Here is an 18,297-nt window from a genome sequence, read left to right on the forward strand (position 1 = left end):
TAGGTCCAGGCTCTATCCACTGCCCACGCAGTTGCCTCTCCTACCTAGCTACAAGTCATTTAACTTCTCTTTTTATAAAACAGAAAAGTTAGGATAGATGGCCTCTGATGCCCTTCTAGCTTGATTGCTATGATCTCATCACCTGTCTTCTCATGAGGGGTGATTCTCAGACTCATGCCTCTTCAAATGGTCTTCTTCTAGAACAAAGGACAAGCCACAGCTATAGCAACCAGCCTCTTCAAATATTTGCAGCTCTCTCATGTAGCAAAGGAAACCTACTTAATCTGTGTGACTGCAGAATGAAGAACTAATCCCAATAAATGGAAGTGACAGGGAGACAGATCCTGACTCAATTTAAAGAACTTTTGAATGTCTGAAGCTATCTGGTAGTGGATGGGTTGTTTTATGGGGTAGGAAAATTCCTGCCATTGGATATACTCAAGCAGAATTTGGATGACTTCTTGTCAGGGAGGGTAGTAGGAAACTGTATTAGTGACTTTCCAAACCTATTCTAACTCTACAATTCCCTGATTCTAGGCTGCCCTATGCTGGCCCTCAGGATTCTTGAGGTACAAAAGTTAAGTGCTCATAGTATGTCTGTCCTAATAGTTTTTTGTTTTGTTAATTCCCTATGAAGACATTTCAGTGAAGGATGAATATTCTGCTACAGAGGCTATGGTCTTTGATGGAGAGAGTTTTATGAAGGGAAGCAGAAGTTCTTCGGCAATTTAGATAATCTCACTATTAATTAAACATAATCATATGCAACGCCTCTTTTGCTAGAATCATGTGATAGGAGCCTTGGCAACTTTAAAAGGGCTACCTGATGCTTTCAGGATATCTGTCTCTGGCCTATTTGTTTTTGTCACTGAACAGAAACAGAGATACCTGTTCTATCCAGTGATCCTCATTTGATCTCAGTCACTCTAGGCATCTGTGGCTGGCTGGATGATCCAGACACACCGGGTAGGTTGATGTCCTAATTATCTAGGGGATAGGTCTCTGATGATAATCTGCAAAACCCCAACCAAATTGCAAATGAAGGAACGTATAATTCTTCTATAACTTTCAAGAAATAGGATGATCAGAAGTATTCCCTCAAGAGTCAGATATGAATGTTGGCCTGAGTTTCCACAGCAAGAAGTTATTGACCTTATCAGTGTAAAAAGTAGAGATGGTGATGTTTTTCAAGGGAGAAATCACTTTTCATAAAATCCTATCCAAAAACTAGTCATATTATCTCTGCCTTGGTACAAGATATAGAATGACGTCTTCAAACCCTTACAAGAACATTAGTCTACAAATCCTTATGCAACTTCCAGTTAACATCTCTGAAGACTGAAAAACTCTCATCACACCATGTTCTGTAGTTCTTTGATGTATATGATGACTCATCAAGATAAACAAGCGTGAGTCAACTTTTGTCTCTCCAGAGTCTTTCTTTTGGCCAATTATAGTCATTGTTTTTTGGCCAGTGAACTCCTTACTAGGAAGGAATGGTGTGAGGCTAATTTTGGAGGATTTTACTACTCACTCCCTTACCCTCCCCAGATAGACAGTGTATAGAGATGACCAAAAGACCATATTCAAATGCTTTTCCTATACTATCAAGAGAAAATCTTAGATGATTCCTCCGAATCCCACAGCTACCATAGGGGGGAAAATTCATTGGATTTGGATTTAGAGACAGCTTTGTGTAGAAGCCAAAGGAATGGACTTATAATCCACAGGACCAGGGTTCAAACCCTTCCTCAGCTACTTAGCAAATAAATGTGTGATGCTTGGCAAGTCACTTAGCCTCTCTAGGCTTTGTTTCCCTCATTTGTAAAAATGGAAGGAAAGTAACAACATAGGCCACTAACCTCACAGGGTTTTGTGAGGAAAGTGCTTTGTAAATCTTAAAGTTCTATGTCAATATGAGATATCTTCCTCACACAAAAAATGTTACTAACTGTCCCTTTTGAACTCAAAATTCTGAGATGATATAAAAATATATACCACTGCATTCTCCAGGAGGATGCCCTGTGACATCTTAGGGCCAGAGTCCCAATCTCCAGCTTCTGTCATCCTTTCTTTGCTTGGCCCCATCACTGATCATGTTATCCACTGTGGCACAGAAGTGAAAATAACCAGGCAAATAGTCACCTGGTATCCCCTCCAGCCACTATGACTAGTTCAGCATTACAGGAAAAAGCCAGAGTTATCCAAAGGCTTTGTATTTTTTTTTTCAGTTTCACATGTATTGTTTCCCTCCCTGTCACCCTCTTGCTAAAGAGACTGCTCAATCAGCATTTTAAGTGGACAATCTGACAGCAGAATTCAATCTCTCCTTTGACTCAGCACTAGTGGCCTCATGGAGGCCCTCACCTGACCATGCTCTGATTGTTATCTCCCTGGCACGGGGATGAGAGATTACTGCTCTTTTCCTCCCCCATCCCTGTGATATGTGCTTAGAACACTACACTGAGACAAAGTCAGCAGGAGAATGAGAGTGGCTGGGCCCCTGTCCTAATAGAGTGAGACAGACCAGTCTGGAATTCCTGGAGCCTGATTAATTAATTAATTTTATTTTTTTAAAAGCTCACTCTTGGCCAGTGCCCCTAAACAGCTTTAAGATTTTCAGGTTTTCTGATTGAGAGCTGAGTAAACTTCATTTCAGAAATACAAGGCTGGGTATGCATGCTTACTTGAAAAAGTTATGGTAGCATTTGAAGTGATCTAAAAGTTTAATGCGACACAAGGATATGAATGGCATATAAAGAAAGTCAGTGTCATCTTAGGCTTCAGGAAGAGAATATAAAGTTAATAAATAAATAAATAAATGAATGAATGAATAAAATAAATAAGTTGGGAATAGTTCCCACTAAGCCCCAGTCAGGCCACATTGGGAATATTATAATCAGTTCTCAATGCCATGTTTTTGAAGGGCATTTTTAAGTTGGAATACATCCAGGGGAGGGGCAGCTAAGATGGGAAGGGTTCTTGAGTTTGTGACATATGGGGATTGGTTAAAGGAATGGAAGATGTATACCCCAAAGATTAAAGGACACTGTCAGAGGAGCTCCCTCTCCTCCCCAATCCTATAGTTCAAATCACCTCAACATTGTCATCTATTCTTTCCTCCTTCATTCCAATCTCTAATGCAGAGGTGCCTCCTTCTTGTCAAGACTGATCTCTCTACTTGTGTCCTTGGTTACATCCCCTCCCTTTTCTTCCAGAAGTTTGCCTCTTCAGTCATTTTTCTTTAATTTTTTTTTCAATTAATAAGAACCTATTTTCTCTCCTTTATATCACTCCCTTCCCCACTGGAAAAAATTAGGGAGAAAAGCAACCTTGTAACAGTCTTCATTTTAAGTAAAATGATTCCCATATTTTCCATGTCCCAAAATCTGTGTCTTATTCTACATTTTAGTCCACAATCTTTCTTTTAGGAGGTGGGGAGTTTTCTAGAATAATGTTTAATAGCAGATTTTAAGTCTTTCAAAGTTTTGTTATTTTTTTATAATGTTGCTTTTATATAATATATATAATATGTATCATATAAATTGTTCTCATGGTTCTGCATCAGTCCATAAATATCTTCCCAGGTTTCTTCAAAATCTTCCCATGTCATTTTCCTAGTAGAATAGTGTTTCATTCCATGTATATGCCATAATTTGTTCATCCATTCCCCCAAGTGATGGCCATCCCCCTAGTTTCCACTTCTTTGCACAGCTGCCAAACTGATATTTCTAAAGCACTTGAATAACCATATAATTTTCCTGCTTAAAAGACTGTTGATTGACCTCAAAATAGTAGGAGGGTGGCACAAACATGGATGAAGATGATGCAAAAGAGACTTAAGAGGATTCATCAGAGGTAAAAAGGCAATTATGATCAAGTAGAGTCACAAAAACCTAGCTTCAGTGATTCCTTATGACTGCTAAGGTACAATAGATGCTTCAAACCTTTACTGTTTGGCTCTAGCTTATCTTTCCTGTATGATAATGCTTTATTCCACCTCACATACTCTTCATTGATTTATTACTCTCCATCCATGACATTCCATCTCCCAACGACCTTTTCCTATCTGTATCCCATGCTTAAAATGTTCTCTCTGTTCACTTTAGTCTCCTGGAAATGCTTGCTCATTTCAGAGCTTAGCTCAAGTACCACATCCTTTAAGAGGCCCTTTCTTTGCCTGGAAAATGAAGGAACTAGCTATTTTTAGTTCATTTTACTTCAGGTGAGCTAGATTTTCCCCCCAGCATAAAAATATTCTTAGATACTTTATTTGATGTACATAGGGCAAATCTGGAAACAGCTTACAAGTTTTAATGAAGGGAGGAATAGTTGACTAAATTCTCATATAGCAATGGAAGGGCATGGTGCCATAAAATGGCAAATATGAAGAAACATGGAAAGAACTGTATGAAGCAATGCAATTTTTATTTCCTCTCTTTTAAATCTATATTTTGTGTTTTTATATATCATATAAAACCCTAATATGTCTGATATGTTGATTTTATAAGCAAACAGACCTCTGTTTGAATTCCCAGGCATTCAAGAGCAAATTTTACATTTTTAAAAGTTGTACCTTTTCACAAAGAATTAACATAACATTTTCCCCACCAAGTTTGGCCTTCATTGTCATTTCTTTAACTGATTCCTCACTGGTATCAGAGTATTAACCTGCAAAACATGGTATTTTGAGGAAAGTATTATATCTAAAAGCTAGATGACCTGATTTTGAGTCTTGAGTCCCTCTGCCACTTACTAACCTTTTGACTATAAGCAAGTCATAAATTTTCTGACCCTCAATTTCCTTATCTGTAAAATGAGAATGACAGCAAACCTGCCTCAGAGGGGTATTGTGCAGAAAATAGATGGATCACAGATTTAGAACTAGAAAAGATAACAAAGGAAATCTCCCTCACTCTTATTTTATAGGTAAGGGAACAGATACATGGAGGCTAAGTGATTTTTCCAAAGTCACATTGGTGGTAAGTGGCAAAACAAATATTAAAAACCTAGGTCCTCTAACTCTAAATCCAGTAATCTGTCCACTGCATGTTGATTTGTAAACAGTCAGGTATTATAAAAATTGGGATAGCTATTATTATTATAAGATGCTGATCTACCTACCAAACCAGCTCCTTTCATTCCCAGTATAGGTCCCGGCATGCAGCTCTTTTGGTTCCTTAATATATGTTGGGTCATAAGCAGGCCTCCTTAGCGGAAGAGGGAGCTGAAGCCCTTATTGATTGGCACTGGTGCCTCTGGTATAATATAAACTTAATAATGCAGTCATAGAGTACTTCTCCTATCACTCAGCCACACAGACACTCACGTGAGCTCTGAGCTCTGAACGGTTTCTTAGCTCATCCTTCCTTAGAGAGATTTCTAGGGGAAAGGTCAATCCTTGTTCTTCCTTTAGACATCAAGAGGAAGGTGGTGAAAAGAAACCTGGTAGTACTAGGCCCTGGGAGACTTGGGGGAGGAAAAAGTGAGGTCAACAGGGTTAATGAGAGCCTAGCCACTTTATGAAAACCCACAGAGAGATTTTGAATACAGCCATAGGAACCAAGGCTGCCTCTTAACATGAGCTCACTGTAAACATTAGAACATGGAAGTAAGCTCCCAGAACCTAGAATGTTAAAACTGATGTTAGAACAGAAAACATAGAATGATAGAGCTGGAACAGACCTCAGAACATAAAACAGTGTTAAAATTGGAAGGGATTCAAGTACATGGAATGTGAGAAGTAGAAGGAATCTTACAATATAAACTATTAAAGCATAGGACTGAATGTCTGGGGAAGAGGGGAGGGAATAAGCATTTCTGTGGCAACTTCTACGTGCCAGGTACTGTGCTAAGCACTTTCCAAATGCTGTCTTATTTGATCCTCACACTAACCCTTTGAGGTAGGTGCTATTATTATCATTCGCATTTTACACTTGAAGAAACTGAGGCAGGTAGAGTTTAAGTAACTTACTGAGGTTCACATAGCCAGTTAAAGTCAGAAATCAAATTTGAACTCAGGTTTTTCTGACTTCAGGCTTAGTTCCCTATCCCCTGTGCCACCTACCAGCTTTGAGATCTAGTGTAGGAAGGGACTTCACAAGTCATTTAGTCCCAACTCCCTCATTTTACAGAAATGAAAGGAAAGTTTACAGAGGAAACTGAGGTCCATGGAGGTTGCGTGTGATTTACCCAAAATCACACAGGTAATAAGTAAGAGAGTGAATAAGTACCAGCCTATGTTCTTTGAATGGTACCATATACTTCCCTACAATGCCAAGGTTAGGACAGGTAGGATGGCACATGGCAAAGATTCTTAACCTGGAATTCATGAACTTGTTTTTTATTAATATCTTAATAACTGTATTTCAATATTCCCCCAAAGAATCCTATGTATTTTAAGCATTTAAAAACATGAGAAGTGGATAAACACACCACACACACATACATACATACACACACACACGATTAAGGACCCCTGGATAATGGAAAGAACATTGGTTATGGAGACAAAGAACCTGGATTCAAATCCTGCCTATGACAGTACTTGTGATCTTGATCAAGTCAGTAAAGCATCCTTGACCTCAGTTTTATCTTCTGAGATGAGGGGGATTGAACTATGAAAATTTGGAGGTCCCTTCAAGTTCTGAATCTACCAACCCTTAAAATGTAGAATTTTAACACAGTTGAGTTTAAAGACCTTGAGGTCATCCAATCCAACCCTCTTGTTTTGTATTTGAGTAAACTGAGGCTCAAAGAAATAAAGTGACTTGACCAAGGTCTCTAGATTTAGGGCTAGGTCTAGAGCCCAAGGAGGTCTGTTGCCAGGCTTGAGCTATTTCCATTACACCTTGCTATTCCTCTAGCTAAGGCTAGGATTTTCCCAGTAAAGACGTATGGAGATGGCATCAGCATCCACATTAACCTGATCTGTTATCTGACTTCATTCTCTGGATCTCCCTTGATCCTTCACTGGAGAGTAGGTGTGGAGTAGGATCGATTTGCATTAAGAGTCACGTAATTTCCGACTAGATTCCAATCTTTTTGCTCTCTGGAAAAATCCTTGGTTTTCTTAGATGAGATTTCTGCACTACAGAAGCTACAGACTATATGCCAGTAGAGACATGCAAGAATCATGGGATCATAGCTCTCAGACTGAAAGGGACCTCAGATGTCTTCTAGTCTAAACTCCTCATTTCATAGCTGAGACAACTGAAGGTACTGGAGGTTAACTGACTTTTTTCACTTTACGCAAGTAGTGAATCTCAGAGGTGGGATTTGAACACAGGTCCTCTCAAGTCAGTGCTCTAAATATGTTCCCCTTCCTTTCTCTCTCACTTATGGGGGAACAGCAGGTAACTGTTGTATTATTTAACTCTTCTTTCCACTAGATGAAGTTTCTCTGTATTTCACATTTTATTCAATGTAATATTTTCCGTCTTTCTTGATATCTCAGGCAATCTAGGAGGAATGTACAAAATGACCAATCATATTTCCACAGAGCTTTAACTTAAAAAAAAAAAATCTTCTCAACAATGCTGTCAGCCAAAGAAATCAATTTTTATTCTCATCCCCATTTTCCAAACAAGGAAATGGAGGCCCAGAGAAGTGAAATGATTTGCCCAAGGTCACACAGCTAGGTGGTGTGTTACTAGGATTTGGACTCAGGTTTCCTGACCCCTAAGTCCTGGGCTGTGTCCAAAATGCCTCACTATGTCTACTAAAGGACAGTCATTTATTCAGTTTAGCTTCCCTTTCTGACTGACCCCATTTCCTCACTTCTCAAAGGCAGATTTGCTAATAGTTTTCAGACAAAGTTGAGCTATAAAATAGTTTAGCTACTATTGCCTGAGTTGTCCACTGTCTTTGACTCTCCGTGTTGGCCCTGACATTACTAACCTGATAGCAGGAGCTTCTATCCTGAGTAAAGATTCCAGGAGCATCTCCTGTAGAAATAAGGCAAATAAATAGGAAGAAGACATAGAGGCAGGATGCTGACCTTTCAGGAGACTGCAAGCCTTCCCATTACCTTCTCTCACTGTTTATCTGGTCCCCATGAATGAGCCACTTCACTTCCTTCTTTCTTTCCTTTGGCTTCCCTTCCCCCACCCACTCACATCCAGTGCACAGGGATAACTAGGACCTCTTTCCCCCACATGCTGGTGCAGAGTCCAGAGGCATTGGCTATCCAGCAGTGTCTGGGTGGGTCTGGTTCACTTTTTTACAAGAAAGACACTGAAGACTCCTCAGGGAACACCCTTGGAGCTGGGGTGTTGCTTGCCCCATAGGTAGTGGGTAAGCCTGTAAGAGACTCAGCTTCCTATTGGTGGTAGAGGTGGAGGACCTGTGAAAGGATATTATATGCACATGGGAAGAAGAAACCATTTACTTCCAGTTCTTCTTGAGCTGACAGGGAACCTTGGCCCAGGACCCTAAGGCGTTTTCCTTTATTTGGGGAATCTCAGGCGCCCCAGTACCCAGGAGAGAAGGCTACAGTCCCATCACAAGAAAACGCCCCAGTATGGCTACCCAAGTCAGCCCACCCTGCCTTGAGGACCCTTTTCAATTTTTTGTCTTCCTTTCAATAGCCTTTCATGGGAGATAACTACTGTGATGCCATCAACAACCGAGCCTTCTGCAACTATGATGGGGGTGATTGTTGTGCCTCTACAGTTAAGACAAAAAAAGTAAGTAAGGGCTATTTCTCCTTCTTGGAGGAACCTATCCCCAAATCTCTAGCTTATAACCCTAAGGTGCTTCCATGTACCTTATTCCTGGGGCTCAAGGATGAATCCAGCTGGGCAAGCTTTCTAATTTGCTGCTTCTAATCTGTTGCGAGATGGGCAAGCAAACTTGTTATTATTGTATACTAAATAAGAGTAACAGGCTATAGGTGAAGATCAAAGGGCTTTTCCTATGAAATAAAATAAATGTGTTTGCTAGAGTTTTGTGATGGCTATTTTGGTTAAGATTTTTTTTTCATTTTCTTCTGATTTTGCCGCCATGTTCTGGAGAATTGAGGCTGTTAGAAACCTGAATTCCAAATAAATGGGATTTTAGTCCATTCTAAACCTATCCCCCCCTCCAAAAAAAAAAAACCTTTTATATTCACTTCTAATTTAAGACGACTTTACATTACATGGGTTTCATAGATGGAAGAAAAAATAAAGGGTAAATAAAACTGAAATCACCATGCATTAGAGGCAGCAATATCAAAGAGAGAATATCAAAACACTAAAAGTAGCAAGTCTTTTCAGGTGAGGTGAGCCAGAAATAAGATAATTGAGAGAGGTGATGGCAGAAATCTTCGATTTCCTGGAATAAAAAGACCTGGGTTCAAGTCTCAGTTCTGTTTCTTACTATTTTTGTGACCTTAGGCAAGTCATTCCTTTTTGGCCTCATTTTTCTCATCTATAAAATGAGGGGGCTCTACTTGGCAATGATTATTTGCATCTTTGGGCCTTGATTTCTCCTTTATTCTAATAAAGATTTTGTGAAAAGAAAATGAGCTGATAGGAATGACAGGACTTTGCAAGGAAAGCAACCCTATCCTAGTTTTGAATGTGACATTCTGGATTCCAGCCTTGAGACTGAAGATGCTACATAGTATTGCTATTCTAGGAGTCAAAATGGACTGAGTACCCTTTTCTTATTCCCCTTATTGAAATTCTTTCGAGATACTAGATCCCATTTGTAACCTATTGGTTTAAAAAACTCATTAGTATAAGGGCATCTGCATTCAGTCATTCAGCAAGCATTAAGTGCCTACTGTATGTTGGGAATTGTGTCAAGTAAGAGGAAGGGGAGAAGAAAGAAAGAAGGGTAAAAAAAGCTCTCTTCCCAAGGAGTTCACAATATCATGAGGGATGCAACATGATGTAGAAACAAAATATATATGAGATAAATTTGAAGTAATTCACAGGAGGAAGACTGGGAAAGACTTTTATATAAGTTGGGATTTTAGCTGGGACTTGAAGGAAGCTAGGAGGCAGAGCTGAGGAGGGAAAGACTTTTGGGCATCAGGGACAGCCAATAAAAATGCCTAGATTCTAGAGATTCCCTTGTGTGAGGAAAAAGCAAAGTGACCAGTATCATTAGATTGAAGAGTAAACAATGGTGAGAAGATGGTCCTGTATTAAATGTACTTAAGTCCTTGCACATAGAGTCAGGTGTTCACAGTTTATGTTCTCAAATGCCCATGGAAAGAGGTCTCATCACTGGCATTCTCCCAGGACATCAGCATTTCCCAAAGATGATCCAACCAAGTAGCCAGTGATCTGAGAGACCATGGGTCTCTGAAAAATCTGCTCAGAGGCTTTTAGGAAAGTATTTCACTGTTACTAGAAAGTTTCTCCTCAGGTTGTTGGGATTGGGGTTGGGGTTGGGGTTAGGGTACAATATGGCTAACATTGACATGGCCTTTCTTGAATCTCCTGGAATCCTGAGAAGCTGGAACATAATTCCATAAAATCTTATTCCTCTTGAGGTCAAATCCCATCTCTGCTCCTTAATAGCCATCTGACCTTGGGCAAACAACTTTTCATGTTTTCTCACCCATAAAATGAGAGAGTTGAACTAGATGACCTCTAAGCTCCCATTCAGTTCTAACATTAATGTGGTTCTGTGAACTTTTTTCCCAAAATTATTAAGTACATACTACAAGTAAGGTGTCATGCTCAGTGGTACATATTTAAAGATTGGGGGGGGGAGGGAATCACTTCTGCCCTCAAGGAATTTTCACATATATATTGGAAGGGTGGGGTGACATCAATAATTGTACTACCAAGTGGACTTCAATAAGAGAAAATGAAAGCTCCATGTAAGATGTTATAAGAACATTATAAGTTATAAGAACAAGAGTGATCATGGAGTTTCACAGACAGATCTCAGAGGTTACCTCATCCAGCCTGTGACTGAATAGGAATCTCTTCCACAATATCCTTGAAATGTGGTCACCCATCTTCCAAAGGGTCAAATATCACATGATCTCTCTGGTCCCTTCAAGCTCCAATAATGTTGCCCTTAAAGAACTCCAAGAATGAGTTTTGGTGGGTTGATGGGGTAGGGATAAGCCCAAGTTAGATTCCTTCTCAATGATAAAGGCACCTTTCAATCTGAACAAGATTTGGACTTTCATGCAAGGGTCTATTGGGCCTTTAGTGTCTTGGTGGAATCTAGAGATTCGTTGACCTGGTGCATCCTGTGGCCCCCAGCCAAGGGATTTCTTCTCATACAAAGGGTAAATTAAAAGCAGCAGTAGCAGCTACTGCTGCATTGGCTTGGGAGACATCGCTGGCTTCCAAAAAGCCCAGCTATCCCGACGGCATAGCTCTCCCAAGAAGAGGGTTCCCAAATGGCATTTGCTCAAGGATTCAGTGACCTCCAGGTCCTTACAAGCTGGGGGATCTGACCACAATACCCCCCCAAGTAGTAGGGTATCTCCCTGCAACCCTGGGGTGGTCTGTCATGCTATTAAATCTTGGGTGATTATTTTGACTAATTGCATTCATATTTTCACAATCAGTAGCAGGAAGATGGGAAGTGCGGCTAATTGCTGAGCAGCAGAGTAAGTACTCTGTGCGGTTTGGCAACTACCTCTAGCTCACTGCAGGCCCACAGCTCTCAGTCTCTGAACCTCCAGGAGGAAAGCTGGCAGAGACCTAGGGAGTGTCAAGGTGATAGAGCCCTCCAAGGATGCTGAGATTGCCATGCTACCCCCTGTCAGTGGTTTCACATATCCTTCAGTATCCTCTCTACTCCTCCTTGGACATCATTATATATGTGGAAACTTGCCTCTTAAACCAGACACTAGGGAAGCCACCTCTCAGCTTCTATTCCCTGGAAAAAATTAAAATGAAATGAGGCCTGGATCCTCTAAAACACAAAAGTCATCCCAGTCCAGTGGGCCCCTTCCATCCTTGGAGAGTTCCCCATAAAACTATGCCTGAAGACCTTCTTTGATTTGGTGTCTAGGATTCCACTCCAAGGATGATGTTCATAAGGTTTCTCCTAATCCTTGGGTCAGCTGCTGAATCCACAGCTATGAATTCATTCTGCTACTTCCTCAAACAAAGTGTTCCAACCAGGGTGATGTGGGAATACTATATTCCCCAAGGCTTCTCTTTCTCTTGACTATAAGCTCTCAAGACTTTTTTTCCAAGACTTTTGAAGTCCTGAGTTTGACCCAGTATGACTTATTGGCCCATGGGATTCCTTTTTTTTTTTTTTTTTGGATTTGTGGGAAGCATTCTTGTGACTAAGAAGCCAAGAAAAGAGAAATCCTTTCTTGTCTTCCTCCTCCTCCTTAAGTGACCCATCAGCATTTACCTGAGAAGGGTGTCAAATGAAGGGAAATTAAGTGAAAACTCCCTGCCCTGACCTGCCTTGGTTATCTTGATACAGCCTTTGCATTCAGAAGGTGATGCACACTGGAACACAGGCACAGACTGCAGAGGGGGGAGGGAGTTGTTATTCATACTTTCAGAGTTGTTCACATCAGGGAAGTTTCGAAAATGCTTTGACAGCAATCTCCAGACATGCTCTTTCCCAGCATGTGGTCCTCTTCCCTCATCACCTTCCTCCCCCTCCACTATTACTTATTCTGCAGACTGCCTTGTGCTTCTGAAAACTTGGAATTGACTGGATGGTACCAGAGGGGTTCCAGAATGGCTCCAGCCAGGATTCAGTGGGTTATGGAATAGAGAGGCCAGAGCTGTTTACTACTGTCAGTGTTAGTAACTTGTTTCTCCTTACTGAGAGTGATCAGGGCATTTTTGTAACCCTGTGGTATTTCCTCAGCACTCCCAGATGTGGAGCCTGAGCTTAGGCTGATGTCTAAGCAGACTCTTGCCTATCTTTTTTGAAAATCATTGGTTTCTGCTGTGTTTTTGTTCTTCTTGTCTCAAAATGAAGCCCTTTCTTCGCTAGGATCCTAAAATAATAGTGACTCATATTTACAAAGTGTCTCCCCAGCAATTACCATCAGAGGGAGGTTGTACTATTGACATGCCCATTTTTCAAGTCAGGAAATTGAGGCTGAACTTGTGGCTATGAACAAAATCAACTTTTGCTTATCTCAGTTCTTGAACTCCACCACCATTCATCCCATCATGGCAAATTATGAAGCTGGGGAGTAGGACCCAGTCACAAAACTGTTTTATTAGTCAAAATTAAGGCTGAAAAGTTGTTCTGCATTTTTAGATAAGGGTCAGAGTTTGACTAAAAGGAGCCCTTTGCAAAGGTTATATTTTTAAAATAAAGTTTAGTTATGAATTCTTAAAAATTCATTAATTTGTAGTTTATTTAATTTATTGAATAAAAATAATGTTCTTTAAGACTTTAACTTGCACATTATACAGATATATAATTCCTTGGGCATATACCTTAATGAAATGAACCACACATGCTTATGACTGGAAAAATGAGGTGGGCCTTTATTGAAGCCAGAGCAGAGAGGGTAGCAGGTGAACAGTAATATCTATGGGACCCTGGTACATATGAAATGTTAAAAAGACTTAGAGGAAAGTCTCTAGCATATTGGGTAGATGCTCAATGAAAGATTTTTGTGGGAATCTGATCAAGAATCACACAAGGTGAGAAAACATGGATTGTTCTTTTTCTGTACCATTGGAGGAAATGAGATTGCAAATCCACTGACATATAAAATCCTACTTGAATATAAGCTACTTTCTAGCTTATATATTTTTTTTGTCTTTTTTCTGTCTTTTCATTTTACAGATGAGGAAACTGAGCCCCAGAGAGGTTACATATCTTGTCTAAAGTTGTACATGTAATAATAATTGGCAAAGCTAATATTCAAACTCAGATCCTCATTCAAAATACAGTATTTTTTCTGTTATTCCACTTAAAGGTGATCTATCACTTAATTTACAGATGTGCAAAATGAAGAAATGAAGAGTAGAAGGGTTAAGGGACTATTTCAGGAATCCATAGCCAGGAAACAGCATCACCATGACTACACCGAGGTCTCCTGACTTACATTCAGATGATGCCTCTACTAAAATTTATTACCATTATATTATAGACATTTTAATATGGTGTTAGCATCCTAATCAGAATTTGACAACCTAGCCCCTTCCACCCCTGCCTTAATTCTTGGCAAAGAAAGCAGTCCTTTTTTTTTCATGTTCTCCAGCTGTGAAAAAATTTTCCCCACAGCTGCCATGTGATAGAGTTCTTTAGAGTTCATAGACTGTGAGTGCTAGAAAAGACTGATTTAAGCTTATGATCTAGTTCAACCATGATGAAGAAATGGTGGTCTAAAAAGGGGAACTGACTTGTCTGAGTTCACACACATTTCATAAAATCTTCCATTCTGATCAGAGTATCATAGGTTTATAGATTTAGAGCTAGAAGAAACCTTAGAGGCCATCAAGGACTCTCATTTCACTAAAGGGGAAACTGAGGCACAAAGTGGTTACACAGATAGCAAATGTCTAAGGACAGGGTTTGAACTCAGCTCTTTATAACTCTGAATTCAGGGCTCTATCTCCTACATCATAATGCCCCTTAAGTAGCATTGCTATCTGAAGTCAGTTCATTTTCCTCACATTTCGCCAAGCCCTCCTCTGCTCATAGTTGCTCCAAAGAATCAGAATGCCCTCCCTTCTTTTCAAATTGTCCTACTCTCAAGTCACCATCTAGGTCAAGTCCCACTTCTTCCATCAAACCTTCCTTGGGTACCCTAGGGATAAAGATAAGGCTAAAACTCAAGTCTTCTGACTCCCATCTCATTGCTTCTTGAATTTTTCATATGTTTTTCCATATGAAATTCTAGAAATTCCTAAAATCTTTGTAGAACTGAGGTTCTTAATCTGAGGTCCACAGACCTCACTTCCTTCCTCCTCAAGGTGTCCATAGGTAGATACAGTCTGCAAATTTATATGGGGGAAAAATACATCTTTGTTGTTACTAACCTATGCTTTCCTTTGTGGTTTATGTATTTCACTACACATTTAAAAACATTCTTTTGAGGAGTATATAGGCTTCCCTAGAATTGCCAGATGGTTCCATGATGAAAAAGATGTTAAGAATCCCTGCTGCAGAAGAAATCCTGGAAAACTTCCAGTCAAATTAGAGGAACTGCCAGGTGTCGGCAGTATTTCATTAAGAGTTGAATGGGAACATGGTAGTTTCATGTTGACTCAAAGGTAGGTGTTACCTACCAACATGCAGGTCTTTAAAATTGCTGCAAGCCCTGTGGCCATTTCGGAACACATTCTGCGTCTCTTGAGGTAAAGCATAAGTTCCTTCAGGGAAGATACTATGTTTTGTTTTGACTTTGAATCTCTGGTGCCTACCTAGCAAGGTGCCTTCATTTATTAGGTGCTTAATAAATTCTTGGTGGTCTGGCTTGAGGTTGTTTCTAGCTCTATGACCCTGTAACTCAGTGTTCTCATGCCTATCTTCTCTCTCTGCTCCTCCACTCCCGAGGTTGTTATCTGCATGCTGGAGTCTGAGTCAGAATCCTGCCCTTACCTGTTTCACAACAGCAGCCAAGACCTTCTGAGTTCAGAATTCGGTGTTTCTCCTGAACAGGCTGCATTCCTGAAGTGATCACACATTGAGGAGGCACCCCTTACATGGTTCCAGTGGGACAAACAGCAGCTTCTGAACTCAGACTTAGCCAACAAAGGGGGAAGAAGAAAGTTTTACATAATGATAATAATAATACTCAGCTTTCACCCAAACAGCTCTTGTAGGAAGTACACCCTCCCTCTCCAGTTTCCATTACCTCCAGATGCCTATCCAGGAATAGTTTTATAAAGTTTGGCAAGAACCTCCAAATTTAAACCCTGCTCCACTTCCATCTAAATTGAGGGAAAGGGATTGAAGATGTTTTCTGAAGAGGTAGCAAGGTGTGATTGAAAAAAATCATGTCATGTCAGTGACATCATGTGTCTTTACCTTTCTCAGTCTCAGTGTCTTATCAACAACATAATACCCACCCTGCATATCTCATGTGGTTTCTTCAAGGCTGCAGTGGTCTATGGGAAAAGCACTTTAAAAGTTACTTGTGTAACTTTGGGCAAGTCCGTTCACTTCTGAACTTCATTTTTCTCATTTGTCAAGTGAAGGGTTGGACCAAATGATCTCCAAATTCCCTTCCAGCTCTGTTGTATGGACCACTGGTGAAGTCAGCCACTCTCCTCATGGTTCCCTATATCTACCTGCCCTTGGCTAATTCCTCTCCTCTTCCTGCTTTGTCATGGAAATTCCCTTCACCTTCTCTACAAGTTACCTTACTCTCAAATCAATGTCCAGTTCATCATTCTTCCCTAGTTACCCTAGGAGACAGCAGCTTTCTCCATCTCCAAACACTTTCAACCTTTGCTATACCACTTGCTGCCTGCTCTAGCATCTGTCCATCTATTCATCCATCCATCCATCCATCCATCCATCCATCCATCCATCCATCCATCCATCTATCCATCTATCTATCCAATCTGTCTATCTATTCATTTATTTAACTATTTAGCTGATTGATTAATTAACCACACAGTGTATTGCATTTTTATTTAGCCTTTCATGTAAACTTTGTTTTCCCAACCCCCTAATTAGACTATAAGTTCCTGGAGGGCAGGAGCCATGTCTTACATTCCAGTTTCCTGACGTCCTTTTCAGGCTAACATGATGCTTTGCACATATTTGCTCAATATACATTAATTCATAGGATTTAGAGGTAGAAGAAGATTCAGAAATCATCTGGTCTAATCCCTTCATTTAACAGAGGAGGAAACAGACCCATGGAGTTGTAATGACTTGCTCAGAGTCACACAGGTAATTAAATGAGCAGAGCTGGGATACTGTCTGAGGATTCCTGACTCCAAATTCATTGATCTTTCTACTGTATCATGCTTTTTCCGTGAATACACTTTGGTAGCTCTGCTCCCTCACCCCCAAAGTGGTCAGCATCTTCTCATACTCTTTTATAGACTTGAATGGAAAGCCTTCAGCTGGAAAATATTTTAGAAATTATCTAATTCTTACCCTTTTGTCATCATGAAGTCAAATCATCCACTTGCTTATTCTTCCATCTCCCAATCTCTGAGGCACCTCAGACCAAAACACATTTCCTTGAGGACTACTCCCATATATGCTATCTTTCCCATAAATTCCTTGAAAGTTAGGGTGGCTCAAACTTTTCTTCTTGTCCAGTTGTTTTTTATTTGTGTCTGACTCTTTGTGACACCATTTGGGATTTTTGTGGCAAAGATTTCCTTCTCTGGCTCATTTTACAGATGAGACAACTGAGGCAAAGAGGGTTAGGTGACTTGTCCCAGATCACACAGCTAGTACATGTCTAAGACTGGATTTGAATTCGGGAAGATGAGTTTTCCTGACTTCAGATCCAGTACTCTATCTACTGTGCCACCTAACTGCCCTACCCTTGTGTACCCTGTCCCCATTATAGAAATGAGAAAACTGAGATTCAAGGAACCAAAAAGACTTGTTTATGTCACCAAAAACTAGTGGCAATCAGGAAGGATGTCAGTAGAGAGAGAATAGCCTTGAATTATTTTCCTGATCCCTTTTGGATTTTAGAAGTGTTCTCTTAGTTCTTACATGATGATTTTCTGGACCTTTGTTATCTCTCAGTTTCTTAAAATCCCAGGACATTAGAAATGTATACATACCTGTTGGTTGTAGCTAGGGATTCAAACTCAGATTAGCTGACTCCAAATCTATTTCCCTTCCCTTTTCTCTATACGTTTCTAAGAGGAGCAGGAAAAAAATTTTTAATGGGAACATCAGAGGCAGTGTGGACCTTGTTAATCAAGGAAGAGGGACTTCATTTTCTTAAATCTTCTTTTGGGACGAAAGTCTAGTGACTAGACCCTAGTCAAATGGTTTGGCCCATTCTTTTTGCCATGGGGTAGCAGTTTAGTTTGGAATTGCAGGGGCCTTGAAAATATTGGAATTACTTATTTTCTTCTGCCACACTCTTTTTTCTGAGTTAGGCAATAAAGTATTCCATTTGGCTCTCCAAACATTCCCTAGCCCCCCCACCACCACATGGACGTGAGGACTCAGTCTCCCTAGGCAGACAGGCTGATGCATGTAGGAGAGGAGAGGAGCAAGGAACTATGATGATTCCATGCAGAGTACATTCCTGTTGTGTTAGTGATGAGGGGGATACATCCTTAGTGAATAGGAAATCCATTCAGGTGATGCATATACTGCCCAGAAACTAACTAATGGGGCATGTATTAACAGAGAAAGGGAGGAGAAAGGAAGGAGGATAGAGAGAGAGAGAATAAGTAGATCAAGATCAAG

At 40.3% G+C, this 18,297-nt stretch overlaps 1 protein-coding gene across 3 annotated transcripts in view; it reads left to right on the forward strand.

Moving 5' to 3' along the window:
- The window catches only part of PAPPA (pappalysin 1), a 287,476-nt gene that overhangs the window by 262,202 nt on the left and 6,977 nt on the right, over positions 1-18,297 (forward strand). For all 3 annotated transcript variants that reach the window (XR_011972082.1, XM_072631746.1, XM_072631747.1), the window contains one exon: positions 8,589-8,687. Coding sequence is in view for 2 of the 3 variants with exons in the window: in XM_072631746.1 (XP_072487847.1) it covers positions 8,589-8,687 (99 nt within the window). In the remaining variant the exon portion in view is untranslated. The remainder of the gene's footprint in view (positions 1-8,588; positions 8,688-18,297) is intronic.

Source organism: Notamacropus eugenii, chromosome 1, assembly GCF_028372415.1.
Source record: "Notamacropus eugenii isolate mMacEug1 chromosome 1, mMacEug1.pri_v2, whole genome shotgun sequence".
In the NCBI taxonomy this organism is placed as follows: Eukaryota; Metazoa; Chordata; class Mammalia; order Diprotodontia; family Macropodidae; genus Notamacropus; species Notamacropus eugenii.